At 40.9% G+C, this 20,932-nt stretch overlaps 2 protein-coding genes across 3 annotated transcripts; both read right to left on the reverse strand.

Annotated features, from left to right (window-relative positions):
- Positions 1-1,783: 1,783 nt before the first annotated feature.
- On the reverse strand, positions 1,784-15,587 carry LOC135476667 (cytochrome P450 2D4-like). 2 transcript variants are annotated; one of them, XM_064756770.1, is made up of 7 exons: positions 15,372-15,587; positions 8,320-8,886; positions 6,291-6,503; positions 5,293-5,413; positions 4,770-5,035; positions 3,486-3,613; positions 1,784-2,240 (listed from the first exon to the last, which is right to left on the reverse strand). In XM_064756770.1, the coding sequence occupies exons 2-7, from the start codon at positions 8,872-8,874 to the stop codon at positions 2,027-2,029; spliced, it is 1,497 nt and encodes a 498-aa protein (XP_064612840.1). In that variant the 5' UTR covers positions 8,875-8,886; positions 15,372-15,587; the 3' UTR covers positions 1,784-2,026. The 2 variants fall into 2 exon arrangements, with proteins under 2 accessions (XP_064612840.1, XP_064612841.1); XM_064756771.1 differs by having other exon boundaries at positions 15,512-15,586.
- LOC135476774 (uncharacterized) lies at positions 11,278-14,683 on the reverse strand. Its single transcript, XM_064756904.1, has 3 exons — positions 13,889-14,683; positions 12,330-13,316; positions 11,278-11,867 (listed from the first exon to the last, which is right to left on the reverse strand). Exons 1-3 carry the CDS (start codon positions 14,061-14,063, stop codon positions 11,779-11,781), a joined length of 1,251 nt encoding a protein of 416 aa, XP_064612974.1. The 5' UTR covers positions 14,064-14,683; the 3' UTR covers positions 11,278-11,778.
- Positions 15,588-20,932: the final 5,345 nt, after the last annotated feature.

A 20,932-nucleotide genomic window follows, 5' to 3' on the forward strand; every position in this document is an offset into this window, starting at 1 on the left:
CGGCCGTATGTGGGAAGGTCTTTCAGCTACCTGCGGATGGTCGTGGGTTTCCCCAGGGTTCTGCCCAGTTTCCACCCACCATAATGCTGGCCGCCGTCGTATAAGTGAAATATTCTTGAGTACGGCGTAAAACACCAATCAGAAAAAAAAAAATCTTCTTCCTGCTATAACAAGTCGCTTGCAGCGCCAAATGTGACAGCCGACAACAGGTTCTCATGTCATAGCACATATGAAAGTATGGAGACAAGACATCCTAAAGTTTCCGGAACCAGTCCTGTATTGTGACAGATATACAATAAGAGTACATGTAAGGTTCCTCACACATATATGTGTAACCAGCTCACTCCGAGTCTCCCGCTCGACTTCTTTATGTCACTGCACATTGGAGTCTCTTGCCATCGTTGGATCGAGCTAGATCGAGCTATCACACCCCTGACGCCAGGTGGTGATCATAATATCGAAATATCAGTCCGTATACTTACGCTACACATTGCTATAACATATATGATCACAATTCAGAGAAATTTTTATGTCCTGTGATTGGTCAATCCGCTTCTGACAAACTACCATATTCGCTGAGTATATATTTTGGATATTGGATAATTTTTCTGCATACATACATAGTCGAGACGGCACGTGCCAGCCGGGAAAAAACATTCGTGAAAACACAGTGAGCATTGGCTGAAGTACCAATACTAATTCAAGAAAAAATGTCCGTAATGTTCTTCCTTGTGATAAATTCGAAGAATTACATTCGTAATTCCCGAAAAGCGGAATTGGCAATAGGGCCCTGATTCCAGCTGTCACAATGCTATAATCTATTTCTTTTAGAAAGTCACCTATGTAATATCAGTCATACTAGCTACCAACATTACGTCCAGTCAGTGACACGTAACAACACAAGCTCTGCACATAGATAAGTTCATATGCTTGCTGGGAAAATGAAGTTAGAACACTTTTTCTAATTCATAATCTCAAAGCCCATAAACTCAGTTTCGACCACAAGAACCAATTGCCTCGGGTGACGTCATAATTATTAAAAAAAAAAAAAAACAATGGTATTCTGGGTATTGGACCGAGTTCAAGATGTTTTGAAGGAGGGTGACACCAGTTACCTGAACTGCTGTCGACTCTACTGTAAACCCTGTTTCTGACACTGCCATGTTTGAAACCGTTCGTACGTTTTAATATAATAAATGAACCTCAATAAACGAATTTTACATCATCTCTTGTAGTATATGAGCTCACGGCAGTATAATTTTAGAGGTGGATATTAGGAAATTAAAGCAATCTAGTTATTCCCAGAGACAGTAGTGTAGGCTGTGTCATTGCATGGAGTTTGTTCTAACCGCTTGCTGGTACAGCCATTGTAAAACACATTACTCTCCACGCCTTGTCCAGCATGCTACTTGTTTTTGAATAGTTATGACGTCACCCGAGGCAATGAGTTCTTCGTGTCGAAACCAAGCTTATGAAGTTTAACATTATGAATAGGACAAAGTATTTTAACTGCAATTTCTTTGTAATAAAATGGACATTCAACGTATCAATGTGTAGAGCTTGTGCTGTTACTTGCCACTGGCTAAGAAGAAAAGAAACGGACTGTAGTACGAATACTATAAGTTATACCAGCCTGCTGCGTGAGTATACGGCCTGATATTTCGTCTCGAAGATAAATATTGATCATCTCGACGAAATATTAGGCCGTATACCTACCCAACACGCTGGTATAACTTATAGTATCCTGATAACTGGAATCAGGTACCTATTACCACTTGCCCTTTTCTGAAATTACGAACGTAATGCAGTGTATATTAGTTCGGACTGTTAGGTGTTTTACTGATGAATGTTCCAAATTCTCCGTCTAATTTGTTCGTCATCAAGTTCTTCCACTGAGAAGAATGTGAAATCAGAAAATACGTGCAGAACTAGATTCCCAACCGGTTTATCTCCATATCTTACGTCCACAAATTCTTATCAGACGAATGAATGGGCCTTGACTTATTATACTTTTGCTCTGACTTCTTCACATCTGGGCGTCATCAGCCAGTAGATAATACCGAGGTGGATGAAGTGTTATGCCAGTCGTATACCCACGTGGGTCATGTGACGGCAGAGGGTGTTCTGCGCAGGGTCGGAAGTTGAATTGTTGGAGAAGCGTTGTAATGAAGAGGAAGACACGTGACCTTCCAAAGTATTCCCCTGGACAGGCTCGTCTTCCGGTACCAAACACCAGCCAACTGCAAAAAACATCACATCATGGAGTTGTGAAACAAACGGCAATTATTTATATTATTTATATTTATAAACAGCAATTTATTTATTTTGTCGGGGTAAATCAAGAATATTTACACGGCAACGGCCAATTTATAGGTAGAGGAAACCACACAGAGCCTGGAGGAAACCACACAGAGCCTGGAAGAGATCAGACATACCTCTGCGGAAACCACCGCTGTCTACATACATGCACCTGGCATACCTCGTAACTTATAGGGTACACGAAAAGGTACTATAAAACGAGGAGTATGGTTTTAAGGGAAGTGAGGATAGGTATGCCAAAAAAATAGGGAAAAATAGTTTTTAAGACATATTTTATATTTCTTAATAGCCTCATTAGGAAATGACGTCATCAAAGAACATATTGGGAACGCAGTAACAACTTAGCGTCCCTAAATCGAGTTCTCACCATAACAAAGTTGTTTTGAAAGCTATTACCGTTGACGTCACCACAACAGTCTACTTAATTTCCGGGTTGATCGCTGGGGACTTACGAAAACTGAAGTTTAAAACCATTTTACGCCCAAGGGAGCTACGCTACAGCGGAATCATCAAGTCAGGGAGTCTAATATTACTGTGTGCTTTGTCGGGTCATAACAAAGACTTTAAAAATGGTGCCTGTTGCTGTCTCGCTTGGCACTCAGCACTGACAGGTCAGAACAAGGAAACAGGATTGGTTGGCACGGTGTCGGTATGATGTGACTGGTTGAGGTGTCACGTCTGGCACCCGTTCTGCGAAGCATTCGCAAACTGCGCCTGATGTAGTTTTCATGACAACATACAGTTAAGAGATACGTCACCATGGTAAACGTACGTGAGGCAGCGTTGCGACAGCTTTGTAGGAAGGGCCGCTGATGTCATCGGCATGATACTTCAGTGGCGGCGGTATTTTGGCGTCGTGGACTCGCCGTGCCACAAGAAGACACAACATATGTACACATACCGTAATGACTTCTTATATATGTCATATGAGTCATATGACTGAAAATATGGTTAAGTACGACGTTAAACCTCAAGCATTCACTCATTCATTAAAGGAAGCTAGGAAACAGAGACACAAAGAAACATTGTCAAAAGACAGTCAAACATGTTATACACCTGTAGCTTGACTTGAATCTGTGTTCTGTTTCGATGCATGTGTGCTGATGCGCATTCGGATCTGTTATTTCGCTTATCCTCTTACTACTACACGTGACTAAAGAACTCACTTGCGTCTGTTCTTGTGTTCCGGTGGAACTACGTTACCCTCCTCATCTAGGAATCTTTCCGGTAGAAACTCCCAGGGTTCTTCCCATATCCGGTCATCGTGGTGGACCGCCCATAGATTCGTCAACACCTATGGGAGAGGGGAAGTGAAAAATGTGGGACCTAAGGTGTCGTGATCAGAATTATATTATTTTAATTCCTAAACTTTTTCGCGTATGATAGAGCATCTTTCAGTGCAATCTGATTTTAGAACTATAACTACATTGGACGGATTGTCAAGTTTCAGGGCTTCACAAAAAGTATAATATAATTAGTCAACACAGTATAATGCCTCCGGAGTATGCTTGAATAAAAACCATGCAAACATGCCAAAAAGGCTGAAGAATGTGTATGCACAAAATAGTAGTTAATGTATACATATTTATATTGTAGAAGTAGCTCATTTTTTTCTCTCTAGTAATGTGTATAACACAGAAAAGGTAATTGAAATCATTGTTTATACCACAGGTCATCACTGTTTATACCACAGGTCATCACTGTTTATACCACAGGTTATCACTGTTTGTACCACAGGCTATCTTTGTTACTACCACATGTAAACTTTTCTGAATGTATTTAAGGAAAATTAACGCATGTCCACCAAAAATATTAATGTATATATAAGGAGAAATATTACGTCTCTGTGTATTTTATTATATAAATTTTGCCGATTTTAAATATTCGAAATATTTAGCATTTGCAGTCTAAACATTCTGGCGTGTAAGCTGTGTATTCTATATCATTCTTATCAAAGGGACATACCACCGACGGCGAAAAAAATGTGCTGTTATTTTACATGTCCTCCAGATAACTGAGACTTTCAGATGTCTGCTGACAATCGAATGTTTTATCCGGGTTTTCCCTTTGACCGTCAACTCACTCAAGTCACTGTATTTAAAAAGACTAATTTTTTAGTCAGTTACCCACCCCCACCCTCCATTGTTGTTTAGAGGACGGCAGATAATCAGCAAACTTGAAATGTCAGACACGGTATTCGTGTTGTAATTATGCGGTCCACCAAATAACTTAACTTCTGCCGTACAGATCACTGGGAATTACCAATACTTATAGAACATTATCGATAAAAAGGGAGATCGCGTTGGTTTCACTAGACTTTCGTAATAATTCGTTTAAATGTGCGAACCACTAGCAAATGTTGCATTGTTGAAATCTTTGCTCTGCCTCGTGTGCATGTCATCTCGTCGGGCGGATGTATAAAAATTCTATTTATTTATGGAATGGCATACCGTGGTTTTGGCGGGAATGACATAGCCGCGGAACGTGACGTCATCCACGGTGCTGTGCGGGGCTCCCATTGGCACGTGAGAGATGTATCTCAGCAACTCCATGACGACAGCCTCGGTGTACGGCATCTTCACTCGGTCGGCCACACACGGCGCTCTGCATCGACCAATCACAGAGGAGATCTCGCTCTGTATTTTTGACATCACTACCGGTTTGTGAAGGATAACGAGGAAAAAAGCTAAAATCGTGCCCCGAGTCGTTCCAATTCCTGCTCCAAGAGATTAACATTTTGTTTAGAATAAAATAAACACTTACTCCTATACCGATAAATACATTTGTGACTGGGATTTTATCTTTTCTTCAACAATATACAAGACTAAAGCACGGAGAAGAAACTCAGTGTGATAACTAGTAAATAGCTAGTCAGTTTTCATCTGCTAGGGTTTTATTCTAGCTGTTCATGCAAATCCTATTTACACGCCTGTTATTTTAGGGCGTTTCGGTTTTGGGAGAAATTCAGCCTACCTGCACCAACACAGTCACGCAATGCTCCTTTTATCTTGTCATCTGTGATCCATGGGTATTCAGATTGTAGTCGAAAAAGATCAGCCACTAGCCCACGCGAGGTCGCGGGGTCAAACGCCTCCTAAAAGGAATGTACATGTTGTGTGAATATACACTGTGTCAAGAAAGTTGACGAAAGTTTCTCTCGGAAAGTCAATTTGTCGAAAGCTTTCTTGTAAATCATCTTGTCATCTTGTCACGTCGTAACTTAGAACAGTTCTTGTGAGAAAAAAGTTTAAAAAATTGAACCTTGTGAAATTAATATTCTGCATTGTTCTTTAATTAATTTATCTGATTGGCGTTTAGGCAAGAACATTTAACTTTACCACTGGCAGCCAGCATAATGGTGGAGGGGAAGCTGGGTGGAGCTTGGGGGAAACCAGCATTATGATGGGAGGAAACCGAACAGAGCCTTGGGGAAACCAGCAGTTTGTTAGGAAACCGGGCAGAGCAAACATGACAGCTTTAAAATTTAATTTGTACGGGGATGAGGCTGATATTACAATTTATACCTAGATTAACTCCGAATACACCTTCGAACAACTGAGCCTGGACATTAAACGTTTGACCACTTCATTAACATATACACGTACATGCGCGCCATGTACATGCCCATGTATATATAACCTTTTGCATGTATAAGAATTATGCATAGGCCTATATATGCCATATTTTTGCATATGCATCGTGATTTTGTGAGTATGATCAATCTTTACACGTATGTATATAATACTTATAAAACAATCCTGGCTGTATGAGCACCATACGCATTTAAGCACTGCTTTGTTATATGTTTGTATGAGAAATATTTTTGTTTAGGCATCTTGTTCAGTTACGCTCTTTGTGTGTCTAACCATACAGGTTAATATAAAACTTTTTTCTGTTTTTTTTTTAACATTTATGTTTCCATGTTTACAAACTTCATATCGGTATGCCTAACCTAATCAGATGAGACTTACTTTGGCTAAAGTCACAAAATAATAAACGAGTGTATCGTAGCTTCGCCGATGTCCCTTGAAAAGTTTGCCGTATCCCAGCGGAATGTGCCTGAGAAAGGGGAACGCCGACATGATTGTGGCGATGTGACCAGTTAACATTTGGACATTGTACAGCTCAAACTCCAAGGTGGCCAGCAACGCAGGATCGTCATATTCAAAACTTTTGCCACTCATCTGAAGAATAAAAAACAATAGAGCCAAAACATTTTAAATTGCCATTTGAAATAAAGAGATGGATATACAATAAACTTATGAATAAATTCGAACTCGATTGACAATCAATAATTCTTTTCTCTGTGGCCCAAAACGTCAGCGATATACCACTGATGGTTTTCACCCGATCTTTCCGGTTTTTCTCCAGCTAGCCTGGTAATTATCCTGTAACAGTTACCAGATCTTTCCGATTTTCCTCCAGTCAGCCTGGTCGTTATCATATAACAATTTAACAGATCTTTCCGGTTTTCCTCCCACCAGCTTGGCCGTTATCGTATGACACTTTACCAGATCTTTCCGGTTTTCCTCCAGCCAGAATGGTTCTTATCTTGTAACAGTTCACCAGATCTTTCCGGTTTTTCTTCAGCCAGCCTGGTCGTTATCGTGTAGCACTTTACCAGATCTTCCCGGTTTCCTCCAACTAGCCTGATTTTTTATCGTGTAACACTTTACCAGATCTTTCCGGTTTTCCTCCAATCAGCCTGCTCGTTATCGTATAACACTTAACCAGATCATTCCGGTTTTTCTCCAGCCAGCCTGGTCGTTATCCTATAACACTTTACCAGATCTTTCTGGTTTCCCCCAGCCAGCCTGGTCGTTATCGTATAACACTTAACCAGATCATTCTGGTTTTTCTCCAGCCAGCCTGGTCATTATCCTATAACACTTTACCAGATCTTTCCGGTTTCCTCCAGCCAGCCTGGTCGTTATCGTGTAACAATTCACCAGATCTTTCCGGTTTTTCTACAGTCCGCCTTATCGTGTAACAATTCACCAGATCTTTCCGGTTTTCCTTCAACCAGCCTGCTCGTTATCGTATAACACTTTACCAGATCTTTTCCATTTTCCTCCAACCAGCCTGGTCGTTATCGTACATGTATAACAATTTACCAGATCTTTCCGCTTTTCCTCTACCTAGTCTGGTCGTTATCGTAAAACACTTTACCAGATCTTTCCGCTTTTCCTCCAACCAGCCTCTTTGTTATCGAATAACACTTTACCAGATCTTTCCGGTTTTTCTCCAGCCAGCATCGTCATTATTATATAACGCTTTACCAGATCTTCCCAGCTTTCCTCTAGCCATTCTGGTCGATTTTTGTAGCCAATATACACAAATAGAATAACTGGCCACGATATAGTAACAACAGTGTCCAGGCCATAACCTGTCATTCCAGTAGAATTTATTAAAAAATTGACTTTTAAAAGCAGAACCGTGCATTTCACTGTGATGAGTATTTTCTTTATTGGAGTATTACGCCGTTGTGAGGAATATTTTACTCATACGACGGCTATGACGGAAATTGAGTATAGTGGACAGTGGTACCAAGACTTTATAACGCCAAGTACCTGAGAAACAGCCTGACTTAAAGCCGCATCTGACACAGACAGATTAAGTGGATTCGCACAAACCGTCTCATTGTTCAAAGAGCATTTGTTCTGCTTTTGTCCACAGCCTCTTCGTTAATTACAATACAACTCAAAGATTACAGCCATAGGAAAAAGCCATGAGAAAAAGCCATTAAAAAACCATTAACCATTAAAACACCAATCAAATCAAGTCAAATCCAATGGCCTACTGTGCCCTTTACCATACTTGGTTGAATATTTTTCTCTGTTATCTTTTGTTTCATCTGATATTTATACATCTGATACACCATCATATTTATCCTTAAACAAGAATAATTGCTCTTCTCTATTTATTAACTTTACTTTCGCAGTCTACTGTCACATTCTCAAATTTTGCTTACTTACGATTGGATATGCTTCACTGACTTACCACAGTAAGTATAATGTTGGCCAAGGCGGGTATCACCAATGCGCCGATGTCTATTGGCTGTCCTCTACGCTCTCTGATCTTCTTCACGACGATTTGAATTTCATCCCTAATTATATTCTCCAGTACCATACCTTCCTCCCCGTACATCTTCAGCGTCTTCATGTAAATCTTCCTCTGTTGCATCATTTCTTTACAGAATCCCGTGAACAAAAGTGATGGCCCCCGATCGGAATACTTGGCGTAAAAACTTCTAGGACGTCCTGCAAAGACGTCTCTGGTGGTGGTGCTGAAGAAGGCTTCTCTGATGGCGTCTGCGCTGTTCAGCACTACCACCGGATTTCCGGCCATGTTCACAGCGATAACGTCGCCGTATTGTTCCGATAGTTTGAGGAAATCCTTGTGGGAGTCCGTTGCTGAAATCTGGAAGATGCTGCCGAAGAGAGGCCAGCCCTTTGGCCCAGGTGGGAGATTGTGGCTCTTGGATCTACCAATCAAGGCCCAGTAGAGAGTGATCAACACCAAAAGCAGACAGAGCAGGGCACTCAGTGCGTCCATGGTGTCCGGAGACTGTAAAAAAACAAACCGATGGTGACTACCTATAAGCCAGTTGACGAGTCAACCTGACCTAGTCTGTTAGACAAACTAAAATGCCAAAATCCACTGAAGTGGAACGCGCCACAAAACCACAACGCTAAACTGACTGTACTTGGAAGCATTCGTTACACATCTATGGACATCATCAGATATAGTCTATGCGTGGAAAATGACATTCATATACCGGTTGTCAACCAAAATAGACGTTCAGGGTCAATAATGGCAAAGCCCATCTCCAAAACGACGTTTAACACAAACCAGCAAAGAACTAAGAAAGTAAGGCAAGTATCAAGTACTGAAGTTTCTATCTTCCCTTGTCTAGACCATTTTTTTGCAAGTTTTTCAAGTGCTGTTCTCTATACTTCGGGCCCCTCGCAAGCAGGCTTCGTGATCTAATTTACACTATTGCAACCGATGGGCTAATATTTGTGGGAAATTAGTGTTATTGTAAGGTAAATGTGATGACAGCATTGTGAGTATTTCTTGACTTTTGATATCTAATGAATTGCAGTTAACATCATTGCATTTTTTTACTAATTCTCTTAAACCCATGGTGTTGGCGGGGGGGGGGGGCATGCATTTTGCTACTATTTAATCATTTACATGGATAGTTAGAATATGACTTGACATATACAGATTACATGGGGTGGTACAGAAAGCGCACATGTAGTGGTACAGAAAGCGCACATATAGTGGTACAGAAAGCGCACGTTGTGGCACAGAAAGCGCACATGGAGTGGTACAGGAAGCGTACATGTGCACATGTAGTGGTACAGAAAGTGCACATGTAGATGCTACTTCCACTTTACTAAATACTTTAGCTGGAAGTGCCTGTAAGACTGCGTACACCACAGTGGAGAGTTACAGTGTATTTAGTGTTGAGTGTATACCACCTTTTGGCTTGTACACACTGGTACACAGCGGAAATTTGACCGTGTCGCTGCATCCGTCAAATGGAGATTGCGCATAGTGGAAAGTTACTTTTCTTTTCAGTACGATGTGTCCCATCTAACCATGTCGTTGTATACCGTTCCATGAACTAAGGTCGCAGTTTTCTTTTCTTTTGGTGTTTTTAATGTCAACAGGCGTAGACCATTAACTCACGCCCATAACAATACTTTTGCCACAGAGTGAGAGCAGACTACCCGTCATTTTTGCCTAAAGCCGGCGACACACTAGGCAGATTTTGCGCTTGTAGGAACGAACTTAATCGCAGGTGAAACACGCTGACAATATTCGCTGTATAGCTGCAGACACACTTGGAGGATTTTTCCGTTGATAGTAGTCAATAGGTTATGTCATGTCACCTTGTAAACCATGTGACACAGACAAAATGTCACAGACAGAAAATACTACTTTGTTCAGTTTTAACACAGTTTACTTTGTTAACCCATCTTTTAGCAAACTATTTGTTAAAACTAACAAACTACTCTGTTACTGACCGTATTCTGGGAGTAGGTAACAAAGCCACTTTGTTAACCTTGAACCAGCAGCGCCCTCTACAATGGCACGCCGTGATTCTGTAGCAATTAAGCCACTGTCTGGAGAGGTGGAAAAGAGAACATTCTGCTCTTCAGCCCTGGAATGTATACCTAATACCTAAAGGTCAATAAGCTGTTGGAAACTATCGTTAACAAGACTTTACAAATGTCGAAGCGAAACAACAACAACGCCTGCAGGAGGACTTATAGTCCTAGCTAGACTAATCCACGGAGCGACTAAGCTTACTTCTGCAAATGAATTTGCTGGCATTTTAAACAGTTCAGAGGCTAGGTGTATTTTTGCGAATACTGATGAATTCATTTATTTCAATTGTTTTTGTTAATGTATGGTATACATGTAACAGTTAGGCCAACTGAAAACTGAAATGAACAGTGACTGAACGTTGAAATGTACAGCCTTAGGCCCAGATAAATTCTGCTACTTGTACCTTCCAATAGGCTTGTATGTTGGTGGTATCAGACCTGTCTACCCTCTTATAAATGACTGAGTAGGACAAATCATTTTTTGGAGTATTTTCTGATTATTATGTGGATTTTCGTTTTTTATTTTGTGGATTTTCTAACTGTTATGTGGATTTTCTTATCAATAGGTGTATTATATTGAACTATTAACAAGGGACAGATTTGAACCCATAGGGTGACATTTCGTCTTCAGGTTATCAGATTGTCTCCATAGCACAAAAATTTCCACAGCTATTTGATATGTTTAACCAGGTGCTGCCTCAACGATGAGCTTGCCCAATACCTCCTACTGATTAAGTCTGTCATCACGGCTTGAACCCGCTCTAGTCATGGCAAAATGAAGATGAGATCATTGTCCCAATAAAAATCAAGTACTAAACAAATAAGAACTGTTGCCCCAACAATTTATTCCAACACATTACGCACAGAAATCTCTGAATCCAACACATCATCAGAATTGAGAGAATGTATGGAACAGATGCCGTAACAACGTGTGCAATCCGTTTTCAGAAAAAAAAGGTTAAATGAAGACAGACTTTGAAATAAAGACATTGCTTTAGCATTCAACATGTGAGAAGTCCTCCTTTAAATGGCTTTCATTTAGTAACAGTAGATGAAGTACAGGGTTTTAACTGTTCATAGTATGCAGATTTTAGTTGTTTAAGCTGTTCATCTGAATACTGTCTTTCTTGGACCTGTGTTCTCTTCGATTTCAACACCATTAGTGCTTCTAATGTATCAGCCCCCATCGATATTCTCTGGTCAGTCTTGTTTTTCCTGACGCAGGAAAAAATACGCTCATATTGGGCATTGCTGTGCGGTATGGACAGAATTGCCAACATAACCCGGTGCAGGTTTGGGAAGAGTGCCACTCCAGCTGCATCCTTCAAGGGTGATATGGCTACCCAGGCCTCATCGTCATCCCGACCAACAATGCCACAGTGTTCAGAGAAGTCTTCAGCCTGGAATTGACCTGGTCCTTGGTTGTATCTGTGTAATAAACAATTTGTTGAAAAAAAAATAGTTTCTACATTTATTCTCAGAATGCATGCAAATTATAAGTAAATAGACAATCTTTATTTAAAAAAAAGAAGTGCTGAACAACAATATGGATTCCAAATTGAAATATATATATATGTACAATAAATTTAATCAATGAGTGTATTACAGTTGCAATATATTTTAATTACAGTACTGAACACGGAGTTGCATTCATTACATACTTGTACATGTAAGTACAGTACTTTTTCTATCTATGTAAAGCCCTGTAAAAGGTCATGTAACAAACACACAAACAACTGCATCAAAAACATAAGCATTTAGTACAGTTGGAGACAACATGCCATGGTGGTGTCAGATTGAAAGACACTCATTATTAGACAAACATCAAGAAAATTCATTTCTTGAGGACAATTAGAAGGCTTGAAACCAAAAGACAAATATAACACCTACCAGGTGGCATCAAACTGGGGAATCTGTCCAAGAAGTACTGTAGATCACCACTGCAGTTGTGCACCCTAAGCTCTACATCAGCTACCTCAGCCTTTTTGAGCAGCTCATCATTTAATGGTAGTTTCTTACAGATGTAGTCACAAGCCTTAATGTAGAACTGTTTGGCATTCTCAAAAAATTCCTCTACTCTGCTTCCCCTTAGCCTGTTAGTTTCAGCATTAGCTAGGAAGTTTCTTGCTTCTTCCCCTATGATGATATCATCATTTTTCTTATGGTTTGCAATATCATTAAACTGGACTTTAGTCATTGGCTTCCCGTGCAGTGCTTTTGGCACTACAAATCTAACCAAGAGGTCTCTCATTAATTTGTTTAGCAGTCTTCTCAGTTTATGAATTAAAGGCTTTTCTGTCTGCAGGGTGGTATTGAGCTTGTCAAAAGCCAGGAGGGCAAACTTCAGGAAGATACAATAGAGTCTATTGGTTGGAGATCTATAAAATGTTTCAAGGTTGTTAACTTTGGCCTGTTTATAGGTGGTCGACTGTCCAGCAAGATTTGTCTTCTCAGTAACAAAATAAACCTTTAATGCATCCCAATTCTCTAGAATCCGATCCAAGCATCCGGCAATAGAAAGCCAGCGGGTTGGAACATGTTTTATAATCTCACGATGATTCACCTCGTATAGTGTTTGCAAAGAATCCAATTCAGTTTGCCGCTTACTAGATTTGTCCAAATAATAGTAAGTATCAACCAAGATGTTGTCAATGGAAAACGGAAAACAGGAGGCAGCCTTCTCTGCTGCATGATGTAAGAGGTGGCATGGACATCCTGATAAGTATATCGATGGTTCCTGTCCCAAGATGAAGGCGTACACCCCCTTCCTACAACCCACCATAACATTGGCATTGTCTGTGCCAAAGGCAAGGCAGTTACTCCATGGAATGTTCCTACTTCTCAACACTGAGTCAAGCAGTTTAAATATGTTCTCTCCTAGAAATTATAAAAGAAAACATGACATGTACTTAATGATTTTCAAGCAGCCAACAAAATAAACATCACCAGGTTTACTGTGTTTTGTTATTTGATAACTTTAAACAAAGTTTAGCAAACGCATTGATATACAATCATTCAGCAGGCAAACGTATTAATGACTGTTTATTTAATGGTGTATATTGTTTAATATTGTCTCATTGACAAATTATTCCACCTATATGACTATGACCAGATTAATTCTGTTTAACAGCCGAACAGAATGCCGACAGCCCTTCTGTACATTATTAAAGGAACATTCAAAATTTAATTTTACTTACTTAAATTCAAATAGGCCTAAAGGCTATTAAAAAGCAACAAACACATCTGTAAATCAACATGAGGAATTTGTTAGAAAAACATTGAAACAGATAATGATAAGCATGATGTATAACAGCTTAAATACAACAGAACAGAGTTAATGTTGGGGGGGGGGGTGTTAAATACATGGAAAATTAACGGAATGAACAAGAACGTTTTTGTTCTTGTTATCAAAACTGAAAAGACATGAATTGTGGAAAAATATGAATTACCTGTAGCCGACATTTTGTTCAGGAGTGGAACGCCCAATAAATCGGTGTGGATTCCTTGTTCACTGCACGTTGTTACCACCATAGGGAACTGCTTGTCCTGCTGGTCATTACTTCCATCTGTTGCAAGTGAGAATGGCCCAGATCTCATTCGGCCAACGATATCAGTCTTTTGCATATACGACAGTTCTTTGACAATGGCAGTGCTTTTGCTACGACCACATTCATACTTTTTGGCAATCTTTGAGTCAGGGAAATCGTCTTCACTATTCGATTAAATACATCTGCAGACGACAGAGGAAGATTCATCTGCACAAAATATTCAGTCATCATAGCTTCGGATTTTATTACAGCCCTTTCCGTGTCATCGTGTAAGCTTCGAGATGGCATAAATGTGGTTATGGAATTGCTCGTCCTAGCCACTTGCTTGGAAGCCACATGGGCTTTACTCGCAACATGTCTCGCTACGTCGAACTTCCCGCCATGTCGAATAGATATATTAATCGAGCAATAAGAGCAATACGCAAAGTGCTCTCCTTTCTCTGACGGACCTATGCCTGGGATTGCCGCATACTTGGCCAGGTACTTCTGAGAGTAACAAACTACTTTGTTGTGTCCTGCCGGTGAAGTTCCTTCCTCATGGGCTTTTCTTTTCGTCGCCATTGTTGAAGTCAACTGATTAACCTCGTTTACGTCAACATATCGAAGAGGGTCTCGTGGGTACTCGAAATTATTTCTCGACCAGTGCTGGACAGTGAGTAGAAATTACGACTTTCGACAACCCCATTCTAGACTCTCTATACCAGGTCAGGCCACCTCAGGCCACACAGTTACTTCTCAGAGAGGATCGAGAGGGTACGGATGGTGACCCAAGCCACATGTACCTATTAAAGCCTGTGCTGTGCGGTCATTCAAATGACAATTATTTATTATATTATGAGCTGGAAAGGGGTCACCATTACCCTTCAATATACCCTTACAATAGCAGTGAGGCAGTTGCGTAGTTTAGATTTACTTTGGCGTAGGATTTCTACAGTTTGGCGTATTTGCGTATTGGGTAAAACATTTGTGTATAAAATACGCCAAAATACGCAGGGTAGGCAGGTCTGCGGTATGGACCGGCCCGCATAGCACAGTTGGTAGAGCGCCCGCTTCGGGACCGGTAGATCCAGGATCAATCCTTGATCGAGTCACACCTAAGACTTTAATAGAGGAAGTTGTAACTTCCTCGCTTGGCGTTCGGCATGAAGGGGATAGTGCAACGACTGGTTGACCCGTATCAGTATAATGGCTCGGGCGGGGCGGCTTACTTGCCTTCGGTAAGTCGTCTCAGTGATGCAACACTAAATAAAAGAGCGGTGGAAATCCGTCCTGCAACAAGGAGGCACATTTCACGTACATGCACCCTAAGGATTCCTTCGTCGTCATATGACTGGAAAATTGTTGAGTACGACGTTAAACCCCAAGCACTCACTCACTCACTCACTCTGTGGTATGTTCTCAAATTTTCTTCTGTGATGTACAGCTTTTCCAAGACTTCGAGTCTTCCAGTTGGTGTAAAATATCGTTTTTTGCTGTTCTGTCAGACTTCCAAAAACATCTATATGCAGTCCATGCATTTCATACCTTTTCATTGCATCAGTGAGATCTTGACCTTGGCTTGACCGCGGCTTGACCGTAGCACTGGGCAGACTACATCCATGAGCAGCACGTCCACCAGGAGAGCGGACATCCATGAGCAGACCGGAATATGTAACGTGTTCGTTTACAAATAACTGGGCAAGGTACGAGACTATATGCCTATATATTTATATACGCCTATATCCGAGCAGATAAATTCTCAAGATTTTAAACCCCTTAATATCAGATAACATACACATTACTATAACCCTGTAGACCTTCTCTAATGTGTCATAGCTAATTAATAACCTAATAATCCTGCATCACTAACTGGATAAAAGATATTAAAGATCCACGAGGAGAACCTTGCCTAGTTCACCTCCCCATAGGTATAAAGTATAACATCCACGAGGAGGACGGTGAATGAGTCACCTTGCTACAAGTATAAAGCGCAACATCCACGAGGAGGACGGTGGCTAATTTACCTCCCTATAGATATAAAGTACAACATCCATGAGGAGGACGGTGGCTAGTTTACCTTCCTATTGGTATAAAGTACAACACCCACGAGGAGGACGGTGGCTAATTTACCTTCCTGCAGGTATCATGTACAACATCCACGAGGAGGACGGTGGCTAATATACCTTCCTGCGGGTATAAGGCACAATATCCATGGGGAGGACGGTGGCTAAGATACCTGCCTACAGGTATAAAGTACTACATCCGCGAGGAGGACGGTGGCTAATTTACTTTCCTGAAGGTATAAGGTATAATATCCACGAGGAGGACGGTTGCTAATTTACCTTCCTACTGGTATAAAGTACAACATCCATGAGGAGGACGGTTCCATCATGCAGCATGCATTGGTGTTCGGGATATATTTGTTTGCCCAAGTTGCACGGTAAGTTCCACTAGAAAACATGTCATTGCTAAAACTGCTAAAAACCGTCTTGACATAATGTGAGGTGTGGACACTTACGTCTGGCATAAGATACACCATCTTTTAAAACAAGCCCCTAAAGGGCATGATTTCCTGCAAACAAATTACCTTTAGTTTGTCAAAGCCTTTATTCATGATTATTTTGTGTATTTATATATATGGTAAAAGTGAAATAAATTGGATATTAAAAAGCAAGGTGCATGACAACGTTCATTATGTATTATATTTTAATGACCATATCTATGTGTCTGTTTATAGAAACACCAATCCCCAGGAAAGCTTTGATTTGGGGAAAATGGACGACTATGTACCTGCAAGAAAGCATACAATGGAAGGTATGTGGTGTAAATTATGGGATATTCTTATAAATATTCCTAACTTTTTTACGGCTAGCCATTGTTGTTCGGCAACATTCCATTCTGAATGAATTTTATTACACTGATTACTGAGATATCAATTCTTTAAGCAAAACAGATATCGTTGGTGAAGTGAGAGGATATTCACAGTTATGGAGCTGATTATTGATGTTTGCTCTTCAGGACATATTGGCAATGTAAAGCCTGTGCAGAGTGTTTTCACCCAGACTATATGGACGACAATGAAGACGGCAACCCTACCGATTTCATCTGCGATACCTGTCTGGTAACTATACTTGCTTTATAAACTCATGCATGAATATAATTTATAAAAATTTTCTCCCCATCCGCCAATATCGCCAATGCCAAAAGAAACATTGCATTCCACTTTTCGTCATTTAAAGTTTCTACCTTTTCATCACAATCTACCTAAAAAACCAAGACAGACGAGGAAGATCGGTAAATCTGCAGTAGTACAAGTATGTATACATTCAATGGTTCACTTACTTTCCTGCGCATTACTGTATGGAACTCTAATTCAGTTTTCTCATATATTTCATAATTTTATTAGGGAACCTTCCTCCATACATGCGTTGACTGTAATTGAGACCTCCACAACACATGCAAAGCATTTCCAACTAATTCGTAGTGAGGAAAAATATGCACAATATAACAGATGACAAAGAACAAGGTTGCATATTGCAGGAATTTTTTGACATTTTTATGTTTGTTACACAGGTGCCCTGTAGAGCAGAAGATGACAAAATAGCATCATATGAGCTACACGAAGGGCTCCCACAGTAAGGATAACCTTATTACTACACGTAGCGCAGCGCAATGACCCAGAAGCCTCCCACCAATGCGGGGTCGCTGTGAGTTTAAGTCCAGCTCATGCTGGCTTCCTCTCCGGCAGTACGTGGGTCTGTCAGCAACGTGCGGATGGTCGTGGGTTTCCCCCGGGCTTTGCCCGGTTTCCTCCCACCATAATGCTGTCGTATAAGTTAAATATTATTGAATACGGCGTAAAACACCAATCAAATAAATAAATAAATATTACTACACGCGGATTGAGTCAGTGAGTGCTTGGGGTTTAACGTTGTACTGAACAATTTTTCAGTCATATGACGACGAGGCATATGGATGCTGTACCTGATACCTGCAGGAAGGTAAATTAGCCACCGTCCTCCTCGTGTATGTTGTGCCTTTTACCAGTAGGAAGTTAAATCAGCCACCGTCCCCCTCGTGGATGTTGTACTTTATACCAGTAGGAAGGTAAATTAGCCACCGTCGTCCTCATGGATGTTGTACCTTATACCTGCAGGAAGGAAAATTAGCCACCGTCCTCCTCATGGATGTTGTACCTTATACCTGCAGGAAGGTAAATTGGCCACCGTCCTCCTCATGGAAGTTGTACTTGATACCTGCAGGAAGGTAAACTAGCAACCGTCCTCCTCGTTGATGTTGTACCTTATACCTACAAGGAGGTAAATTAGCCATCGTCCTCCTCGTGGATGTTGTACCCTATTCCAGTAGGAAGGTAAATTAGCCACCGTCCTCCTCGTGGATGTTGTAGTGTTGTACCAAGTACCTGTATATTGTATAGTCCTATAGGCCTATGAACCCCATTTCGGGAAAACGGGTCTGGAGGATCCCCATGATATAGAATACCTTGTCTTATTCATCATCTGTCGGCGATAGTTCGATAATTTATACCGATAATTTATACGATACCTTGTCTTATTCATCATCTGTCGGCGATAGTTTGATAATTTGGAGAAGCGCTGTAGTAAGTAAAACTGAAGTTAATGGTATGAGATATGCAGTGATATAATCCGTATGTCTTTTTAGTGAACACAAATGTGTAGCTATATCCCACTACTTTGCATTTCGCGCCATATGTGTGGTCATGCGCACTACACTGTCCTCCTGATGGATGTCCGTTCTCCTGGTGAATGTACTTTCGTTCCCCTCGTGGATGTAGGCTGACGAGTACTGTTGGATATAGGCCTATATAAATATCACCATGGCTTGACCGCAAATTGTTGGACTCAATCAGATCGTATCTTATAAACCTGGCTATTTCGTCCAATCACAGCAGTTCTTACGCAGGCGCTCGGGTCGATCAGTGGCTCATTTAACTTCAGTTCAATGGAACGTGTTGCTACCACAGCTGATGTAAGCTCACTTATTTTTACTATTTTTTAAGTAAAAATTTATACGCGCCATAGTTAATCCAAACAGTGCTCGCCAATCTGTGAATTACGCTTGCCATTCTGTGCCATTTGAGTTCAGCAGTGCACAATGTAGGCTAGTTACAACAGCGCAAACTGTCAAAGTTGTTGTTGTGCTCTTTATTTTAGCGATGTTAGTGCATCACGTAGGCCTAAGTCCAACTTAGTAGTTGCAAACGTAAGGTTGGTGGTAGCTCTATGTGGCTAAGTTTGTGCAGAAATATATGTAAGCATTTACTTTCCCCGAACTCTTTGGTTCTCATTGTGCTGTCCTCAACACACTGGTGTTGTCCACAGTTAACCCGAGACCTCGGTCTAAGAGTGGCTTATATATACTGGACCGCTGGCCATCCTTAGCCCGAGAGTTGTCTTCGCTCGATTTCAGAATATTGCTTACATAGAGCTACAACCATGTTCAATTCAAATGCATGCGTTTTAGATTTGTCCTGAATACACATAAAGCATGGCTATTCTGAAAGATAAAATATTTACGCACATCTTGCCACAGCTGCTACTCGCCTTTACATCCCCACTCTCCTGTAAATCTTAGCCGAAGTCGAAAATATGGTTATGTTCAACAGGTCGCCACGCGCTGGCATGTTTTTAAAATCTGGGTTAGTGAGGCACACATGTGCAGCAGTGGATAACCTTTCCGTGATATCATACCTTGAAATTGACACTGATACTAGAAGTCATCTATGCCTTCAATCAAACACGTGATAGAACATGGATAAAGAGTTAATGTAAGCTATTTATTCGAGGGTTTATCAGAAGTATGACATACCAGATGTTTTGAAAATACCACAGATGGATGGAATCACGGCGATACTTTCCAATACAAGTGTATTTTGCCTTCTCCCAACTGGGTTTGAGAAAAGTTACTGTTTCATCCTCCCACTTATTTTGGCCGAGGTAGGTATGATTTTATCCATATAATTTATGCACACCTGAATAGTGGATATCCCTCCTTACCAAGCGGTAATAAAAAATAAGGTGTTTTTTTTTTTTCGTTTTACATGCCATATCAACTTTCTTCTTTTCTGCATGTAGGGGCTGTTCCTGGCCTTGACAAAATACTGGTTGTCATTCTTTTTAATTCGGTGTATCCCCCACAATCCATCCTTCCGGAAATTGAAATTCTGACGACTTGCTAACTGTTGCTTTCAATAGCCAGTGGTAACAGTCAGGGTACGTGTTGTCTTTTCTGACGTACCTGCCACATCCTTTGGCAAAAAACTATCAAGGCCTTCACGCACTGTAATGCCCATGGTACCCAATTTTGAATGGAACGGATGTCGAAGGTAACCCCCGTTTTTCATTGCTAAAAAAAATGATTTTAATCTGGCAGTTTGCACAAACTGTGAGGTCCGTCATTTTGTGCCATAGCCTTCTGTCAAATTCGAATCTCCTCAGTCACATGGCTTTGTGCCTGTCAGAACTGACAGCCAGCTCAAAACATAGTGACGTAATGAAAGGTCAACCACGAATGCGCGTGGGCAGGTAGCAATAACACGGTTTAGTAGGTCAAAATGTCAACACGGCATGTGAGCGTAAGTCACAACTGTGAATTATCTTGGATTTACTGGCCGTAAAGGCTACAGAATATTGGAAACCTTGGCAGAGGAACAGAGGATGACTTGGTGAACATAATTCATTGGAGTTTTGCCCTGTTAATACATGTATTGGTACATTTTGCACGGATTTTTGTTGAGCGTAGTTTCTCCACGCTAGGCTATTTTTACATACCACTGTTTTAACCTGGATGACTCCTCGGCTGTGATCTATGCATAACCCTATATTAAAAGATCACAGCCGAGATCCTTGGCTAGTTCGCAGTAGGCCCAGTGTATGATGTGGTTGCTCGTAATGCCTATCCATTTCTGCGACCAATGTATGTCAT

This window comes from Liolophura sinensis, chromosome 10 (assembly GCF_032854445.1).
Source record: "Liolophura sinensis isolate JHLJ2023 chromosome 10, CUHK_Ljap_v2, whole genome shotgun sequence".
In the NCBI taxonomy this organism is placed as follows: domain Eukaryota; kingdom Metazoa; phylum Mollusca; class Polyplacophora; order Chitonida; family Chitonidae; genus Liolophura; species Liolophura sinensis.

What these genes read in the sequence shown, in the direction of transcription:
- LOC135476667 (XM_064756770.1), bottom strand. Translation starts at nt 8,874, where the DNA reads ATGGACGCACTGAGTGCCCTGCTCTGTCTGCTTTTGGTGTTGATCACT. An exon ending in ATTTTGTGACTTTAGCCAAA is followed by an intron (nt 5,414 to 6,290) that starts GTAAGTCTCATC and finishes CATTCCTTTTAG; the next exon opens with GAGGCGTTTGACCCCGCGAC. An exon ending in GCGTGACTGTGTTGGTGCAG is followed by an intron (nt 5,036 to 5,292) that starts GTAGGCTGAATT and finishes CTCTTGGAGCAG; the next exon opens with GAATTGGAACGACTCGGGGC.
- LOC135476774 (XM_064756904.1), bottom strand. Translation starts at nt 14,063, where the DNA reads ATGCAAAAGACTGATATCGTTGGCCGAATGAGATCTGGGCCATTCTCA. An exon ending in GAACAAAATGTCGGCTACAG is followed by an intron (nt 13,317 to 13,888) that starts GTAATTCATATT and finishes TATAATTTCTAG; the next exon opens with GAGAGAACATATTTAAACTG. An exon ending in CCCCAGTTTGATGCCACCTG is followed by an intron (nt 11,868 to 12,329) that starts GTAGGTGTTATA and finishes TTTATTACACAG; the next exon opens with ATACAACCAAGGACCAGGTC.